The sequence below is a fragment of the Echinops telfairi genome, unplaced genomic scaffold, assembly GCF_000313985.2.
Source record: "Echinops telfairi isolate 266 unplaced genomic scaffold, ASM31398v2 ScPeMD7_9;HRSCAF=40, whole genome shotgun sequence".
Taxonomy (NCBI): domain Eukaryota; kingdom Metazoa; phylum Chordata; class Mammalia; order Afrosoricida; family Tenrecidae; genus Echinops; species Echinops telfairi.
This window is the reverse complement of record NW_022103906.1, coordinates 3,880,393-3,900,645: the sequence shown is the minus strand read 5'-3', so window position 1 is coordinate 3,900,645 and position 20,253 is coordinate 3,880,393. Positions and strand designations below refer to the sequence as shown.

Sequence of the window (20,253 nt, the reverse complement as noted above, 5' to 3'; positions counted from 1 at the left end):
CAGCTTTTGTTCTTATAAGACCTGTTTTGGACTTTTGGCCTACAGGACTTTAACAAATTTGGGTTGTTTTAAGCCCCTAAATTTGAGGTAATTTGCTGTAAGAGTAAAAGGACACAAATACATCTTTTTGCAGGCTCTGTCAGTTCCAATTGCCTCTCTGAAGAAACCCTAATGAGGCTTAAGTAGTTCAGAAATTGTCCTTGATGTTGTATCCTATGTCAGTGATGGGCTTTTGACTGTTCCACAGAGAAGTGCTATTGGGTAAGCATTGGTCTGCTAAGCCCCAGATTGATGTGGATCAAACCCGCCGTCCACTCTGTGGGAGAAGACTAGCCCATCCTGTGCCCATAAAGATGACCAGGTTCGGAAACCCTGTGTGTTGGAATTGACTTGATGGCAATGAGTTGGGCCTATAGAGAAGCACTTCATAATTCAAGGTTGGTCTTTTAAAAGCCTTTTGGAGTTCCATCCATCTGAGCAAAATCTAATGGAAGCTTCCAGTTCTTATCTACCTGTGACAATGGACACTACTAATTTCCTTCTTACAATGTTTCCTTCTCATTTCCTCGGTGGTTCCCTACTTTCTTCTGGCTGTTCCTTGAAAGGTCCCATTGCCAACTAAACTATTGATGCTCCCAGTTCTCCTGTGCCCTCCTGGCACCTTTTTGTGTCTTTCGGTTAAATCTCCATTTTCTGTTCCTAAGCATCAGATCAGTACTTATTTCAGAGGCACCTGGAATGTCTAAATAACTATGTGGTACAAAAGTTGGCTGCTAACTGGAATTCAATGTTTCAAATACCAGTCACTCTGTAGAAAAAAATTATTAGGCCATTGCTGTCAATATTAAAACCTTAGAAAGCCTCTGAGGCAGAATAGATTTTATAGCCATGGGTAAACTACTGTGTCTATTTCCTATTTTACTTCCTAGTGATGAACCAATTGTCCTCAGAACAATTATCTTTTACTTTCACTTTTTCCACGAACTTTTGGAAGCCCCTCCATATATTGTCTACCAGCATTGTAGCTTCTTGGGTTTCTGGGGACAGTAAAGGAGTTATAGTATGTGCTGCCTCCTGGCGGGGACCTGCATAACTGTATGAATCTAAAGAAATGGTCTCATCCCACCAATTCTACCATCAGAGTTATTCGGGTCATCTGTGCCCCATGATTGTATTAAAATCGATATTACCTCCATGTTCCCCTTTTGATTTCAGTGGTACTCAAGATACATGGTATGAACAAATGATTCAAAGCAGAAACTTATTTGATTGTTTAAGAAATAATTGATTTTTCTACCTCCTTTTTAAAAAAAATCACATATGCAAGGCCTTTTGCGAGCAAACATCAAGGCTAACATGATTTTGCATTCAGAGCACTTAGTACACTAACTGATAGAGAAAATAAGCAATCAACCCATTGTCATTGAGCCATTTTTAACTTACAGGATGCAGTAAAACTGCCTGTAAGTGTTTCAAGGCTATAAAATGTTGTGAAAATAGATGGCCAATATCTTTCTCCTGTGGGGTAGTTGGTGGGTTTGAACTAATTACCTCTGGGTAGCAACCAAGTGCTTTAACTGCTATACCACCAAGGCTCCATAAGACTGTCATGTAGTAAACATTTAATAAATACTTATAAAATAAATATATATATCAGTTAACTTTCAAAAAAATCTTGTTTATGTTTTAATACTATCATTAAAATAGAAATTGACCATATGGTGGGCCTCCACTCAAGTCCTCCCTCCACGCAAGAACACTTTATTCTATTAATCTGGCATTCTGTGATACTCTCCTTCTGACATAAGCACTGAAGACAAAGTGGGTGCATAAGCTAATGTGGTGAAGAAAGCTGATGGTGCTGGGCTATTACAAGATATAGCATCTGGGGTCTTAAGGGTTTGAAGTTAAGCAGGCAGTCATCTATCAGGGAAGCAACAAAGCCCACAGGGAAGAAGCACACCAGTCTGTATGATCAGAAGTGTTGGTGTGATCAGGTATCAGGCATCAGAAGATCCAAAACAAACAACCATTTTGATGTGAACAAGGGGGGTCAGAATGAAGACCTAAAGCCCAGCTGTAATCAGTTGGGCATCCCCACATAGAAGGGGCACAAGGAAGGAACAAGCCAGCCAGAGTGCAGTATAGCACTGATGAAACACACAACATTCCTCTAGTTCTTTAATGCTGCCCCCCCCCACTATCATGACCCCAGTTCTACCTTACAAATGTGGCTAGATCATAACATGTACACTGGTACAGATAAGAGTTTTTCACACACACACACACAATCCAGGACAGATAACCCCCTCAGGACCAATAATGAGAGTAGCAATACCATGAGGGTAGGGGGAAGGTAGGGGGAGAAGGGGAGAAAGGGAGAACCAATTGCAATGACCAATGTACAACCCCCTCACCCCCCAAGAAACAACAGAAACATGGGTGAAGAGAGATAGTGGAAGGTGTAAAATATGAAAATAAAAATAATTGATAAATTATCAAGTGTTCATGAAGGTGGGAGGGTGGGGGAGGGAGGGGAAAAAGAGGAGCTGCTACTACCAAGGGCTGAAGTAGAAAGCAAATGTTTTGAAAATGATGATGGCAACAAATATACAAATGTGCTTGATATAATTGATGTATGGATTGCTATAAGAGCTGTAAGAAGCCCCAATAAAATGATTTATTAAAATTTAAAAAGAAAATGACCATGTGTTACTTTTTAATGAACTTCTTTGTTTATTTATATTACATTATTCAAACATTTATAGTGTCCCATTAGCTTGTGGGGAAATGCATGCATTCCAGTGGATGATATGGTGCAGTTAATTTGTGGAAAGCTGATCAGATGCTCTGATTCATAGCACTATAAGAATCAACCTCTCATGTCAGAGACGGCATATTTATAGATCCTCATAAAAGCCAGGCTGAGTTGACTTTTCTGATTTCTGGATTTTATGGTGTCGTTCCCCCCCCCTCCACCTCCCCAAAGTACTTTCTGAGAGTCATTTAAAGCCCTTTCCTTTTATTATTTCCTTCCCCAACAATCTGGGGAAGGGTGAGTGGCTGATGAAGTGCTCAATAAGGCCACGTGAAAGAGAGAAACCCAAAGGTTTGGGAAAACCTATAAAGGACACAATTAGTTCCTCAGTATGAGTTGATTTCCAAGATGTGCTGCCAGGCATACCACCCAGGGAGGATAAGTGCATCGCCCTTCTTTAGAGGCGAGCACACCTGCTCACTGTGCTAAGGAGTGCACCAGAACCATCGACTTCATGGAACATCAGTACCCGGGAAGCCCAAGACAACTTCGTGTGCCCTTCGATATTTGATGAGGTCACAATCTTCTTTGCTATATTGACCAACACATTTCATCGGCACTCAGATCAATTCCATTTCCACTTCTAAAATGTAAGTTCTTTCCTTTAAAACTCGAATAAAGAAGAGGGTCAATGTCTCTTCTGGTAAGTTTGCATAGTGCTCACACAGAAAATTGACCAAGCCACATCACTGACAGGAAGAAGGTTAAGGCAACACATTCAAACCCTAAGAAAAATGTATCAGGCTCTCACACTTGAAGTAAAACTTGTGCTTTAAAGATGTAATTATGTACAACCCTTTTTCATTTCTAGACTTGGATCCTCAAATGAGAGGATTAAGTGCCCTGTCCTAGTTTTTCAGATTGAGACAGGTCAAGAATTAACTTAAAAACAGAAACAAAACCATAGTATGAAAATAAGATCAAAGCATAGAGAAATGGTTAGCCTAACTCTGATAATTCAAGGTGCAGAAATACAGAGGAACACTTTTTTTCATCTGATAGCAAATATCTATCTCGGAAACAGAATTTTTGTGTGCCCTTGAGAGACAAGTTGCTATAGAAATATCAACTATGAAATAAAAATAAGTTTATGGCTGTCTTCTCAGTCATGCTTCACATAGATTTTCCCATTGTTTTAATGACTTTTGGAATCAGTTGTAACATAAGTTGAGAAAAATTTTGACCAGAGAAAATCATTATAATCTAATTTAATAGCATTTTCCTCCACAATATCAATAATATTCCCTCCATAGAAAAATCGGTGAAATGCATATTTAGACAAGTAAATCTATCTGATAAATCATTTCACAGATGAGAAAGAAACCATGTGTGAAATGAAAGTTAGATGTTTTCAAAACCAGTTCATTTAACGAGAGGATACTAATCAATATGTAACGTTTTTTCATAATGAAAGGAACAGTAGGACGGAGACACATTTATGATGGTGGGTCACATCGCCTCACATTGTATTCCATTCCAGTTCGGTTCCCTGGGGATCAGACGAATAGTCTGTCTCAGCCGGATCACCACAGCCTGTAAGGGCTCCAGGAAGAACCACCGGTGATCCTGTGCTCCCCAAGCAAGCAGAACTTCCAGTGGCGGCATCAACTTGCCAGCGCTTCTAAGAAAATTTCTAATACATATTTTAAAATTTGTAATGATTCTTTGTGCTCACATTTGAGATTTAATTTAGTAATACATGAATGTTAATATTACATATCCGCATTTATATAAAGTGAGACAATATAATAAGACTATGTTGTTTTCTTTTCCAGATAGGTAAAAAGAAACCTACATAAATTAATAATATTCTTAAAAAGAATCACTTTGTCATGCTTTTGGAAAGAATTTTTAAAAATTAGTTTCAAGAGCTAGTTTAGAGTTGTGAGATAAAATCAATTTGGTAAATCATTTATCTCTGTCACACACACACACATGCACAATCATATTAAGAAAGTATAATTACTATGTATTAGTGTTTGTATATAATTTCCAAGTACTAAAATACAAATGGAAGAAATTTCTAAATAAAAAAATATTGGAATTAGAATGAATAAGAAACTCAATTAAATTTGAAGTTGAAGAATGTGAACATTGGCATATTGGATATTCTTATCATCTTATTCCTTAATTTTGTTTTTGTATGCTTTTACAACTTTTAAAAATTTCTGTTATTTTTAACTACTTTTTTGTTAAGCATATTTTCCTGTATGTTGTCTCACTTATACTTAGGTAAGAAAAGCATAATTTTTAAATATATAATACTTGGAGAAAGACAATAACAGTAAGTGGGACAATTAATGTTAATCTGTACCTATATTTTGTCAAATTGCCAATTTCCAATTTAACAGTACTAACTTCTGTCAGAAAGTTTTCATGTACCTCTCCGATACTCAGTCCTTTCCATTACTCTGACACTCCCCATATAGTCTAGAAGACATGTTAAATCAATAACTAAACAAAGACACAATAGAAACTTCTGATGTAAACTAAGATAGTTAAGATTTTGTGTCAACTTGGCTGAGCCAGGATCCTCAGTGGTTTGCCAAGTAAGACCCACTAATCCCACATAATGCTATTTCCTTGAAGGCATGGCCAGCTTTCAATATAATAATAGACTGTGGGAAAAGTTGCTTGCTTTTTGTTGGGTCTGGACCTGCATCTGGCTCACTGACTCTTGTTCTTTGAAAGAGAGTCAATCATGTTCCGTACTGCCTGCCAATCCTGGGGCCGCCCGTGACCTATCACCTTACTGGCTGACCTTGGATTCACTCGTTTGCCTCTGCAGCCCCTGGAGTCTGTCACCTCCCTGCTGATCTTGGGCTCATCAGCCCCAGCAACGATGTGGCTCATGAGAAACCTGCAGTCTAACATCTGACCTGTGGACTTGGAACTTGACCATTTCTGCAAATGTGTGACCCACTCTACAGATATAATCCTGCCTTTGTAGAGAACCCAGCTAAGATATAAGCTTGCTTTTCATATTAATTTGATGCACATACTTTAGGAATACTAAATGTAGGTGATAAAAATTATACACACATAAATCAGAATTTTAATTTGAGTTTAGTACTAGTTCTTACATTTTCTCCATACAATCTCTGTTTTATTTTTATTCTCTCTATAATGACAATCCTAAAAACAATAAAACCATCTTCTACTAGGTAATTATTGTTCCAAGGCATTTACGAAGACAATAAAATATTTAATTGGCACTTGCTCATGATAGATACTCAACAATATTGGTTGAATATATCAGTAATGATCTTTTAAAGTGTTTTCTAAAAATGCCATGATTGTAAAGCTCATTCCCACCCTGAGTTTCTAATTTGCTCTAATATCGCAGGTCTTTTTCACCGAGGGCCAGTGCGTGAGCAGGGGTCCAAGCTGCCACTGGGGAGAAGGAACAAGGGAAATAGCTCATCTAAGAGGCTAATTGTCAGCTCAGGCCCCAGGTCACTACTGGATGGAAGTCACAGGTTTGCATATTTCACTTGAAGCGCCTCCATCACACCCGCGCTCTCCATTTCCACAAAGCTGTGTTTTGAACCACAGCATGCCATGACCCAGTGCTCATCCTCCTGCAGAACCCAAGGTTGACTGATTAGACAGTATCACAGCGATCTCTTTGCGGTGCCACCAAACAGCATAAAAAGAAGACTGTCCATACGCAGCTTTCTTTGTAAGAAAAAAAATCTTTAAACGTGTTAAATAAAATTTTAATAGCTACTACTCTTTTTTGGACACCTAAGACAACCAAGTGTCAAAATCTTATAGATAGGACATTGTGGAATAAGGTTTAAATCCATAGTTTCCTCTCCTAACTATAGATCATCTAACTAAATAGTGTCCTTTCAAGTGCAACAATAGTGTGTATTTTACACATTGAATGCAGCTTGGAATGTGCCTTCTCTTAAAACTCTTATTAACTCCAGCATTCAAGCACTCGGAGAGCTATTTCTGGCCATAATGACACACTCCTTGTTGAGCATCCCTTTGTTCCCTTCGCCCACTCCCAGTGCAACTGATCATAAACAAAGTGCATTCCATTTCTTCCCCAAACTACCCCTTACAGTGCCGTTGGTATTTCTGCAGCTTTCCTAGTCTTATGATATTCAGAGCACCTCATTTTTTGACATTACCATATTTCATAGCTTATCTTCTTAGCATTTATACGTACCATGGAACAATTTTATTGCTTGCTGTATTTCACGGATTTCTCAAGGCCATGTATATATTATATAAATAATAATAGTGTAATAAAATACTAGGTAGTGATAGTTAGGTTAGGTGGTAAATTTTCAATGAGTGGGCTCGGTTTTCCATGAGAACTGAGGGGAATTGTGACATTGAATCCTTCAGCTTTATGATTATTAGTGAATTTACATTAATGATTGATATGCTTTGCAACCATGAATTATATTTATAGATATGCTTATCATGCAACAGTGGGAGTCGTTACTTGTCGATTGGAATTTTACTGAAATCAATTAAATTTTATTATTTGAAACATTACTTTTCAAATTTCAGCACTTTAAAAATGCTTTCCTGTACAAACTTTACAAAAATTATACTTGACTATTTAAAAGAACCTTAATATTTTTGTATTACTTTTTAGGAGACAAAGTTTACCTATAAAACAAGTATTTTCAAACACCATTTAAAATATGATAACATAACAAATGAAATTTACAAAAGCTATCAGAGGTTTGGGTAGTAAATTTTACCTGTTATACAGGTGCACCCTACTTCCCCTAGGATAAAGACTCAAATACACGTCTAAGTATTCTGTGATGAAGGACAGAAAGGGCATTCTTTTACCTGCTGTTGACCTGATGGTTGAGGTGATGTTGGAGGACGTCATTGCAGGAATACATTCATCATCTTGGGAGTAACCAGCTTGAATAGCCCGAAGGTAACTGTGACTTCTTGTTCGGAAACATCCAGGGAGGTCAAGGGCATCCATGGCCTGAGATTCAACTTCACTAAAGACGGATTCACACACCGATTCAAACTGCCCATTGATCTCAGCTTCACTCATCTAGAACAATCAATAGTACATTTGATACCAGTGTCCAGACAGTGTTAACCATGCTACAAAAGAACATGAGATTAAGATTTATGTCGCCATAATCATGTGCAATCTTAAACCTTCTGAATAATTCATTTGAAATCAGACTGAGGGATTTGTTGTCTCAGGGAATAGTTTATTGGATAATTTCTTATAAAACACTGTGATAAATAGCCAATTCTCAAATTCTGATGAAAACCTATAGAACCGGGACAAAGCGTACAAATATGGCAGGTCGACTGACAGCTAAATTTGAGAAAGGTAGTACACTTACACGTTTAGGAACGCCTCTAGCACAAAGTAAGTGTTCCCAATATGATTTACTGCCCCCTTCTCCCTGCCTTGCTGGAATTCCCTTAACTTTCCCAGCTATTTACAACACAGACAACTCTGGAATTTGAGACTATGTAAACAAACATTTAAGAAATGTAAGCTGTTTCAGTCATTTTAAAAGATGTGAGAAGTTACAATCCGCTTGTTCAAACTAATAAAACATTTGGCATATAAACTAGTATACTTCCCACGACTGAAAACAAAACACAAAAACAGGAACAAATACCAACCACGAAACCAAAAGGCAAGACGAAACCTGCCACCGCTGAGCTGACTCCAACTCATGGCTAATTCCTGTATTACAGCAGCACATATCTAAATCCAAACGAGAAAAGCCAAGTGGGATGCAATTCGTGGAATCTACCGCAATCCCATAATTTCCCCCTCTTCTAGCATAGATTAGTATAGCTTTTTTATTTGGTAGATTAGCAGAAAAATTGCTTAATTCCAAACCTGATGTTTCATCTGCATCAGCACAGTCACCCTTAGAACCCAAAAGCTCCAACTGCATTCACAGACTGATGTCTGTGGGGAGGGGAGGGGTATTCTGTTTATAGGAACCTGTGGCTTCCACCACCAGGCGAGTTGAAGGCTCTTTGCTCAGAGTGGACAGCCCTGTGGAGGACATACTTTCTCCTGGCACTTAGGGATTTTTCATGAGTCAAATCTAAAACTTTCAAATGGAAATCCAGTAAAGCAAAATATTGTATAGACAAAGGTGTAGAGAACAGGCCGAGAAAAGCAAAGAGAATCTGAAAAATGAAACTGGGGTGGTGACATATAGATGCTCCCAGACATTCACATAAGAGGCCCATGGATTCACCGTGGGCAGAAATCAGTGAATGTTTTACTTAATTTGGATGAAGGGAACTTCGATAAATAACTGCCACCTAATGACTCACCTATTACAGATCTATCATGTGTGTTGTGTATTTTAAACATTAACCGGTATATACACAGGTGGATAAGTGTTCATGACATTGACAAACAAGAGCTGAGTGGAAGGAAAAGAGTAGCAACCAGGCGAAGGGGAGCAGCCACGGGCTATCTATGAAGGGCCCACTGTGACCAGTTGAATTTCCCCTGTGGGCTTTCTCCTTGCCTCTTCCTTCTTGCTTATAGGGAAACCTGGGAATCATGCTCCATGCCACTGCTCCTTCATCCTACAAATCCAGTTGGTCCTGGGGCTTTTGTGGGGGGTGGAGGGGTGGGGAGCGGGGTTGATACTCCATTCTAAATCCATCCGGCTAAAGTCAACCTTAACATTTAATCTTCTCTGCTTCAGCCATCTCCACTTCTTTGTCACACTATGACCGCCTCTTCCCTCCTCTCTGCCTCACCACAAGAATTCTAATGGTCTCCACCCATTGCATGAGCATCTTTTCCTGATTCGCAGCCTTCCAGCTACGACGCTCGGCCCTCATGACCCGCCCTGGCGTGCCTCTGAACTTACTCCTCACCACATGGGTTCACTGGGGCCACCGCCTCAATTCATACAAAAAGAAACAAGCGGCCATCTAGCTCGGAAACAACAAAGTCCACAGAGAAGAAGCACACGAGCCTGTGCGAACACGAAGTGTTGAAGGGAACAGGCAGCAGACACCAAAGAACAAAAACCATCATTCCGTGACCACCTACTCCACATAAATGCTGAAGACGAATGTGTGCATAAGTAAGTGTGGTGAAGAAGGCTGATGGTGCCCAGCTACTGAGACCTATAGCATCTGGGGACTTAAAGGCTTGAAGGCTTGTTTAAGTGGCCATCTAGCCCTGAGGCAACAAAGCCCACATGGAAGCAGCACACCAACATGTGTGATCAGGAAGGGCCAAAGGGACCAGGCTTTAAACACCAAAGGTGTGTGTGTGTGGGGGTATCATATCCTCGTCAATGAGGGTGGTACGTGATGGAGACCCAATGCCCATCTCTAGACAACTGGACATACCTTGCAGAAGGGTAGTGGGGAGATGAGTCACTTAGGGTACAGTATAGCAATAATGAAACCCACAACCTTCCTCTAGTTCTTAAACACTTCCTCCCCGCAACTACCATGACCCCAGTTTTGCCTTGCAGACCTGGTTAGACCCGATGTTGCACAGTGGTGTAGATGGGAATTGGAAACGCAGGGAATCTAGGACAGATGAACCTCTCAGGACCAGGGGTGACAGTGGCGATACCAGGAGGGAAAGGGGGTGTAGAAATGGGGAATTGATCACAGGGAGCTACATATAACCTCCTCTCTAGGGGACAGGCAGCAGAGGGGTGGGTGAAGGGAGACGCCGGGCAGTGTAATATAAGATACAATGATAATTTATAAATTATCAAGGGTGCATGGGGGAGAGGGGAAGAGGAAGGGAGGGGGAGGGGAAAAAAGGAAAATGAGCTGATTCCGGGAACCCAAGAGGAAAGCGAATTTTGGGAATAATGAGGGCAACAAATGTATAGATGTGCTTTACACAATTGATCTATGTATTGTGATGAATTGTATGAGCCCCAATAAATTGATTAATAATAAAAAAAAAAGAATGCAGTCTCCCACCACTACAAACCTTGTCTCCTGTGCCTCATGATTTGAACTAGCGTTCTCTTTGCTGCAAAGTTCTTTCCTCATTTTGAACTTCGCTCCCTCCTTAACCCCCTCAGCAGCTCCGTGGAGAAGGCTCTTTCTCCAGGAGGTGATTCTTCCCGGATGCTCCTGCTGGATGTGTCCTCCTGGCTTCCACAAAATCCCACGTAGGCCTTCATCCAAAGCCCTCACTGCCAGTTCTTCAAGCAAGCGTTTGCTGCTCTGGTTTTGCCTCTCCTCTAAAATTTGAAGGCCAATTCCTTCCCATCTGGGTCTCTTCCTCCCAGCCACGTCCCTTCCCTCCCTCTTCCCTTCCCTCTTTTACTCTCTCCGTCCTTCCTCCTCTCTCCCCTCATCCTCTCTCCCTCTCTCTGTAAGTTGAGAAGGAAGAAATTATTATTTCTTCTATTCTTCTTTTTGAGTTCTCCTTAGTAAGATCTGGGAAGTACTAACAATTTTCTGAAACCCATGAATTATTCTGGCAGACACATTTTTTTGAAAAATGTGTTTTTTCTAAAACTAGATTAGTTATTTTTCTATCATGGTTCAGAGAGTCAGCAAGATAAAAGAATCAGATTCTTTTTCATAAAAGGAAAGCAAAATTCTATACTCTTAGACCACTTGTGAACTTCTATAGTTTTACATATCTATATCTACATATCTATATAAATGATCGCTTTCATCCTGAAGTGCTGAGTGAGCAGAACCCAGTCACTGATTCTAGAGATTATGGAGGAGGGCGCCGGGGCGAATTAGGGGACAGGGCCACTGGCCAAGCTCCAATGCAATAAAGAATGAGCGAGAAAGAGAGAAAGGGTGAGTACTTGTTTGAGTGAGCCTTTAGCTTGTGTCAGCATAAAAGACCAGAGAAAAATGAATGGGAGATTGAAATCTGAATGGTTTGAGGATTTCTGATCTTGGATAGGATCATACAAATTGAGGGCAAACAGAATTAAGACATTCCTAGTTTCATGGATTCCCATGGAAGGAATTGTATTTCCAGTAAGTACGCTCAATCTGACTGGGCCACAATTCTCAGTGTTTAGATAGTTATGTAATACAATGATGCAATTTGCCGGGTCATGGCTCTGATATGACGTAAGGATGTGGTCTGCATTACCTTTTGTCTTACTAGATATAAAAGGAAAAGAAGTGAGTGAGAGCGCGAAGAACCTACTACAGCCAAGGAGAAAGAAGGGCCGGGAGTGGAGTTGGTCTTAGGGACTTGGAGTCCCTGCATCAGAAAGCTCACAGACCCACAGGAACATTGATGCCAAGACATATGGAGATCTCCAAAGAACCCTGGATCCACAGCTGTTGAAAGGAGGCCAGGATATAGCCCAGAGGCAATAATAAAAAAGGAAAAACTCCAAAGCACTGCACAGCAATCCCATAGGACAGAGCAGAATGGCTCCTGTGGGTTTCCAAGACTGTAAATCCTTCCAGGAGTAGAAAGCCTCCTCTGTCCCCTTGGAGTGGCTGGCGGTTTTGAAGTGCCAACCTTGCAGTTAGCAACCCAATGCATGATCACTACACCACCAAATTCTTCCCCTAGAGTTGGTACCCTGAATTTGGACATCTAGCCTTCTAAACTGCGAGCAGGTAGATTAACGTTGGCTAAAATTGTTTACTTGTGGTATTTCTGTTATGGCAGCACTAGAGAACGAAGACATGTTGTACCTAGTGGGTAAATTCCATCAGAAACACTCAGACTGGTATGAAAACATGACATAAATTTTGGATTATACACTTGTTTCCATTGAAGCTTTCACTTATGTACAATTTTACCAAACATCTTAGATCCTTTTATGACATTTGCATCAACAATGCAGGTTAGGTTGCTTGAAAAGGCAAACATGAATGATGTCACGAGCCATGGCTATGGAAGGTTTTGGTGGAAACTCTTCTGGTAAGCCATGGCTCCACCTGCCCTCTCTTCTTTAAGAAGACATCCTGTGAACCTTCTCCCTTCAAAAGACTGACTTCTCAGCAAGGACCTCTCAGCTATGCTCCCGACTACAAATCCTACCAGTGAGGGTCCAGAGAGGAAGGTTACTCCTCTCTCCAAACCAATAAAAAGTGGTTGGAAGTGGATCACTTATGAATCTAGAGTGGAATACAACTTTGAAATGATCTGTTATCTTAGAACAGATATATTCAACTCATTTGAAGGAGACTTGGCAAACTTGATACGATTTTACACTGTTCCAGAACCATGGCAAATACATTAAAGCTATCTCATGAGGGTGGTAAGCCAATGGGTAAATGATAGAAATGACCACCAGGACTTTGCTGTTACAGTGAGTATCTTACTTTGTTTTGTGACTTAAATTGCTTCTGAGATTGAGCAGCTAAGTAAGAGAGTTGTAAATGTTGAGGTTGGAAGCTACTAGGTCATAAAGATAACTGTCTAGTTGCAGCCAAGTGCTCTAAATAAACTTACTGGGGGCCCTTCCTGGGGAGTCCCTGGAAGTTAATGTGCTTGGCCACTAACCAGAAGTTTGACAGTTTGAACCCCCACAGGGGAACCTACGAAGAAATTTCTGGGGATTTGCTTCCGAAATATCACAACTACTGAGAACTCTATGAACACGGGTTTCCCTGAGGGGAATGGGCAGGGCACCTGTTTGGTTTATTTGGTTTGGGGATTTCTTGGAGATCATGGAAGATGATGTTTAAAAGGCAAATTAAAAAAAGAAAGAGGTTTCAGTCCCATGAAAAGAGTTTTTTTTACAACACATTGAGGCGTAAAAAAATGAGATGATCTGAAATTGTGAGGCAGGCAAATATCTTTTTCATAATGGGGATAGGAAATGTGTTCCTGTTACGCACCCCCTCACACCCAACAGCGCTCCTCAAACCTCTGTCTTTGTCCTAGACTCTTGCATCTGTCCCAGGGGAAATACAAATTGGGAATCTGCCAGACTTTTCAGAATTTTGAACGAACAGAAACAAAACCAAAGCAAACCTTCTTTGCTCCTGGACCCTGTGAGCTCAGGAGATGTGTTTGGGCTGAGCCTCTGGAAAGGTGAACAGCCATTATCATAGGGAAGATAAGAGCCTTTCTCGAGCTTGAAATATTGTATTTGGCCTCAAGAACAATTTTCATTTTCCACTCACTGAAGTGTCAGATCCGTCTGATCACAGATGCTTACACACTGGTTAAAATTGTGAGTCACAACATTGTAAGATTTAAATAAACAAGGATGAGTGAATTAGCCTGTATCAAGGTAGCATTCCTTCAGTTTAAACTGGGAGGTGCATTAGGTCATAGAAACGCTGAAAATCAGGTACAGCGTGTATAGAGTGATGGTAAGAATTTGAGCAGGTGATAAGATATCCATTTGTAATGGGCAGTGAGAGACCAGGCAGATGTCTTGAATAGGTCCAATCACATAGCTCTCTCTCTCCCACCTTCTTTCACTCCCCTATGGAATCTCTACCTCTTTCTGAGAGATAGAAGCCAAGAAACTAAGTACTAGATTTGAGAACTGAGCAGTATTAACTTTTGGAACACCTCAGTACCTCATATCATAAAAGCATGACATATTCTGTCTTCCTTGGAGAAGATTAAGGCCATGAAGTAGTACCTGTCATCAGGAACACCGGCCCGCCACTGTCTGACAGGCTCACCCTGTGCCTGCTCTGGCCTGGTTTTCAGGACTGTTAGGAATAAGAATGAGCTACCACAAAAGAAGCTGCTCAGTACCCAGAGGGCTGTGATGAACAGATGGCTCCTAGATGTAGTTTGTTCATCTCTGTTCTTGACTTTAGGATTTTTAGATAGGGGCTTGACTCCCCATTGTGGCATTGGCTATGAAATAGTAACTTTTCACACTGGGTTGCTTTAAGGAAAAACATCTTGAGATCAGAAGCTATGTTTCACTCTACTACATTCCTGAGTTTCCAGCAAAGCACAGGCTAGGACCTCTAATTAATACTTGTTGAGTGCGTGCATCTGTCAGTGGGGATAACAGTTGTAGCTTATTGTGCTGTTAAGGAATACAGAACTTAACCTAGCCTCTCTAACCCAGTTCTAGGAATATGGTTCCCAAACCCATTGCCATTTAGCCAATTCCACGGGACTGAATAGAACTGCTCCACCGACTTCCAGGGCCCTAAGTAGTTATGGAAGCCGACTGCCACACCTTCTTCAGTAGAGTGGCGGGAGGGTACAAACTGCCAGCCTTTCTCCAAGCAGCCGAGGGCTTAATCAGTGTGCCACTAAGCCTGCTTCAAGAATTTGGTAGGCATCAGTAAATTGTAATCATTATTATATTGTTGTTTATCATGTTGAAGGAGATGAGAAATGTTATGGTTCTATGCTCATTTAAGGACTATAAAAAACCCAGGTAGTATCCTGTTTTATGTATAGACAAAGTTAAATAGAGACATTTAACAGTGAACATTATATGTGAAATGATTTAAAATTTTAAAGTTAAATGGAGATGTTTAACAATGAACATTATATGTGAAATGTTTAAAACATTTAAAAATAGAAAATATGAATAAAGACGAGAAAATTCTGTGTTTTCTAAAATTTTAGGGGAGGTCATTCAGAGAATGTTGAATGAGGTCCCATTCAACATCCTGACAAATTGTGAAAATCGGGGTCCTATGGGAAAGGCCAAGTAGCCCAAACAACACCAGCCAAAAACACCTTGTGCATCCAGAGGAGCTGTGTCCAGCATTCTGAGTCATCTGTTTATGACTCACATAGATTTAATGGAAATCTCTAGCACTTTCTGTGAGATTCTCTCAGCTAAGAAATTTTATTGGTAAGAACAAGTCTCATTCAATAGGTTGGTGAATAAAGATTTGCTTTTTCATTCATACATTTCAAGCTTTCAGTGCTAGTTCCATGAGAGAATTTGAATGTTCAATGTTTGCACCATTCCATTATGTAAGCCAGATTATTAAACATATGTAAACATTCTTTCTAACGATTTCCAACAATTTATTCATAGTAAATACTTTTTGTAAACAACACAAATGGTGAATCTACACATGGACTTCCCCAGATGGAATACCAAGAAATCAAATCGAGTACATCTGTGAGAAACATGATGGAGAAGCTCAATATCAGCAGCCAAAACCAGACTAGGTGATGACTGTGGAACAGACCATCAATTGCTCAGATGTAAGTTCAGGTTGAAGCTAAAGGACATTAAAACAAGTTCACAAGAGCCCAAATACCACCTTGAGTCTAAACCATCTGAATTTCCAGAACATCTCAAAAGACATATTTGATGCATTGAACACTAATGACAGAAGACTTGATAAGCCGAGGGAGGACATCAAAAACATCATTCACGAAGAAAGCAAAAAGAAAGAAAAGATCAAAGTAGAGGTCAGAAGAGAATCTGAATCTTGTTCATAATCATAGAGTAGCTAAAGCAAATGGAAGACAGGACGGGATCAAAGAGCTGAATAGACAACTTCAAAAGCAGCTTGATAAGGCAAAGCCGAATATGACAAGGAGATGCACAAAGAACTAGAATTAGAAAACCAAATGGGAAGAACATGCTCACCATATCTTAAACTTAAAGAACTCAAGAAAAAAAAGTCAAGCTATAAGTTTCGAAGTTGAACGATGCTACGGGTAAAATAATGAATGGTGTAGGAAGCATCAGGAGAAGATGGAAAGAATCTATAGAGTCACTGAACAGGAGGAACTAGTCGACAGTCCACCACTTCTGTAGGTAGCATATGAGCAAAGACCCATGGTATTGAAGGAAGAAGTTCAAACTTCACCGACTACATTAGCCAAAATCAAGTCTCTAGGAATTAATGGAATGCCCATTGAAAAGTTTCAGCAAGCTGATGAAGCACTGGAGGCACCCATCTAGACCAGAACATTTAGAAGATAGTTACTTGGCCAACTGACTGGAAAAGACCCATCTTCGTATTCATTCCAAAAAGGTGACCTGATAAAATGCTCAAACTTCAACAATGACATTACCCCCAAGTACAATTTTGCTTAAGATCATCCAACAAGAATTGCAACAAGACATTGAGAGGGAATCGCCAGAAGTTCAGGCTGGATTCAGAAGAGGACGTGGGACAATGGCTATCATTATTGATGTCAGGTGAATCTTGCTTATAAGCAGAGAATACCAGAAAGATGTTTTCTTCTGTTTCCTTGACTACGCAAGTCTTAGTCATATAGTTGATGTGTACACTCTAATATACAGTGCGTGACCTTGAGAAGAATGACAGTTCCAGAACACTCCATTGTGTTCATGAGGAGCTTGTACGCATAGCAAGAAGCAGTTGTGCAGACAGAACAAGGGAATACTGCATGGTTTAAAGCCAAGAAGGGTGTGTGCCAGGGTTGTAGCCTCTCACCTTAGTTGTCCAATCTGTGTGCCATACAAATTAATCAGAGAAGCTGGATTATATGAAGAATAATGTGGCACGAGGCTTGAAGAAGGTTTAGTAACAACCTGTGACGAACACTAAAGATAGTGTTTGTAGATGACTAAACTTTGCTTGCTGAAATTGAGGGGGAATTGAAGCCCTTGCTGATGAAGATCAACCATTGCAGCCTTTAGTATGGATTACAACTCAATGTGAAGAAGAGCCAAATCCTCATAACTGGACCAATAGGTAACATCACGGTAAATGGAGACAAGGCTGAAGTTGTCCAGGAGTTTGTCTTGCTTGCATCCACAATCAATGCTCATAGAAGCAGCAGTCAAGAGATCGAAAGGCATATTGCAGTGGGTAAATCTTCTGCATAAAAACCTCTTTAGAGTGTTGAAGAGCAGAGATGTTACTTTGAGGACTAAGGTGCACCTGACCTAAGCCAGGAGATTCTCCACTGCATCATTTGCATGTGAAAGTTGGACATTACTTAAGGAAAACTGAAGAATTGATGCATTTGAATTGTGGTGCTGGAGAAGATATTGAAAGTACCATTGGACTGCTAAAGGACAATATAATCTGTATCACAAGCACTAAGGTGAGAGTGCTCCTTAGAAGCAGGGATGGCAAGACTTTGTCTTACACGCTCTGGACATCTTGTCAGGAGAGACCAGCTCCTGGAGAAGGGCATCATGTCTGATAGAGTGGAAGGGAAACAAAAGAGAGGCAATGACGTGAATCGCCACAGTGGCTGCATCCATGGGGTCAGGCAGAGGAATGATTGTGAGGATGGCGCAGGACTATTATGCATGGATCGGAGCGGACTCCATTGCCCAAAACAACAACACACTTTCTTTCCAGGTTTATGTGCTAAAAGGAATCAAAGTTGAAGTTCTGAAGCTCAAATTAAGAGAAATGGAGAATTTTTTCACAAGAATGTTTTTCCCCTCCCTCCTTTTCTTGTTGCCACAGCAGCTGCTGAGAATCAGAGTGCTAGATTCACAAGGGGGTCTCAGCAGACTGAAGGTGGCTAGAGCCCAAACACTCTTGCTCTGTTGTCAAAATGCAAAGGCCAGGCTTTCTGGCTACAGCTGTAGGTTGCCAATTACCCTGATAGGCAGCTATGGTTTGTCCTCTCAGGAAGAGGACTCAAAGAACCCATGGGCCTCACAAAAGGATGTCTAATGTCAGCTTTTATGAGTAAACTGTGCCTTCTCAATGTCTGGTGCTTCCTCTACCTTGTGACCGTTTGCAACTTGCTTCATCTTCAGGCCTTCCTTTGTAAGTAGCCTTCGGAGTCTTTACTTAGCAAAGTTCAGCATGTCTCATATGAGAGTGACTTTGCTTTTATTCATTATTTCATCTATCCCCCTTCTTTGTTTCTTTTATTTTTAAAATTAATAAACAGTATAGAACATGCAATTTGCCATGTTAGTCAATTTTAGCATGCACCTGGGTGGCACCTGGGTGGCAGTAATTAGATTCACAACAATCATCACTATTTCTATTGCTTTTTCATGACTCCCAAACAGAAATGCCTCTGTACCCGCTAAGCAACAACTCTCTATGCCGCCATCTCAGATTCTCAATTTCATTTTTCCACATGAGGAAAAAAAGGAGCGGTAAACATGAAGAACAAAATGTTTTACAGTTTCATCACAAGTGCAAGTATCTCAGAAGCACAGAGGTGTTACCGGTTGCTGTATCACCCTCTGCCACTTGGAAGGGCCCTCTCCCCTCCCGTGTTGGGATGTTTGACATGGAATCCCTCGATGGAGTTGATCGATGTGGTTTGACCCCCCACAATGCCAGGGCTCCAGGATATTGTAAGTACCCGTATACAGTGCATTTTTGGAGTCGAAAATGGAGTTCAATTTAATGTTATTTTCTAGAACTCAGCAATAGGCATGACTGGGAATTCTAAATTCCAAAGTCCCCAAAAAGATAAAAAACACCAAACTTACCTGCTTTGCAATTATTCATCACGCTGAACATGGTCAGATGGAAAAGGACCTGAGGAATGATGTATTTTTGTAGACCCTATTTCGCGTCCCTGTGAGCAAAATGCTGAGAGTATGTCTTTTGCTTAGTCACAGGATGGCCTTTGAAGGTTTGATGAGAACTTTTAGAGGCATACATGGTATCTCAGGAGCCGTGGGAGCGTAGGGACCATGGGTGGGGCTAACAGAAGGCCAGCTTTTCAGAGTGACCGTGCACCCTGCAGGAGACAGACGAGGCTGTCTGCTTCCCACAGATGGATCATCTGGGAAGCCACATAGGCCAGTTCGAGTCTCTCCCGGAGAGTCTCTGGGCGTCAGAACCGACTCCATGGCGCTGGGTTTGGGGTATGATATCTATTTAATTGGAAGCTGTTTGTTAAAAGCAAGTGAAACAAAGTAAGAAACTGCTAACACCTGTGGTGACATCACTTTAAATCTGTTTATAAACTGCTAACACCTGTGGTGGCATGCTTTAAGCCTTCAAAAAATCTGCTGATTTTTAAGTTATGTTTTGGTGAACGAGGTTCTATGAATAGAAAAAAGAAGGACGTTTGTTTTGACAGCAGCTAGCCCCACGTTAGAAGGAAAGAAGTTGTTAGAATGTATTGTTGTCTTTCAGTTAATCTGTTTTAAATGATTAAGTGCTCGCAAACCATCCTGTGCTGTTTCAAGGCTAAAATGGAGGGTTTCTTCCATGAAGTAATTGAAATACACGAATGTGCTGAGAACATGGTTGCTGGTGTTTGTGTCATGCTCGGCAGGGCTGTGGGGGGCGGGTTTGCTGATGCAGGTGAGCTGCCCTGCGGGATTTGGGGCCTGCAGATCTTTATGGGATCAGAGCGCCTCATCTTTAGCCCACAGCATGGCCGATGAGTATTATCTACACGGAGTATTACCTACAACCAGAAGGACTGGTAGTAGTCAGAATTATATACTGCCACTAATTTTTAACTGACTGTATGTTGAGCGTTTTATATAATGAATTTCTAAATTTCAAGGAAAACTTATTTTGTTAGTCTGCTGCTTTCATTCCTTCTATTTTGTCATCAGTACTCACAATATGATGAAGCAGGTGTTATTAGAGCCACTGAGGAGAAGGGC

General features: G+C 40.7%; 1 protein-coding gene across 2 annotated transcripts in view; it reads right to left on the bottom strand.

Moving 5' to 3' along the window:
- DLGAP2 (DLG associated protein 2) overlaps window positions 1–20,253 on the bottom strand; it is a 589,152-nt gene that overhangs the window by 77,146 nt on the left and 491,753 nt on the right. For both annotated transcript variants that reach the window (XM_004707654.3, XM_045286735.1), the window contains one exon: window positions 7,640–7,859. In XM_004707654.3, the coding sequence (XP_004707711.1) occupies window positions 7,640–7,859 (220 nt within the window). The remainder of the gene's footprint in view (window positions 1–7,639; window positions 7,860–20,253) is intronic.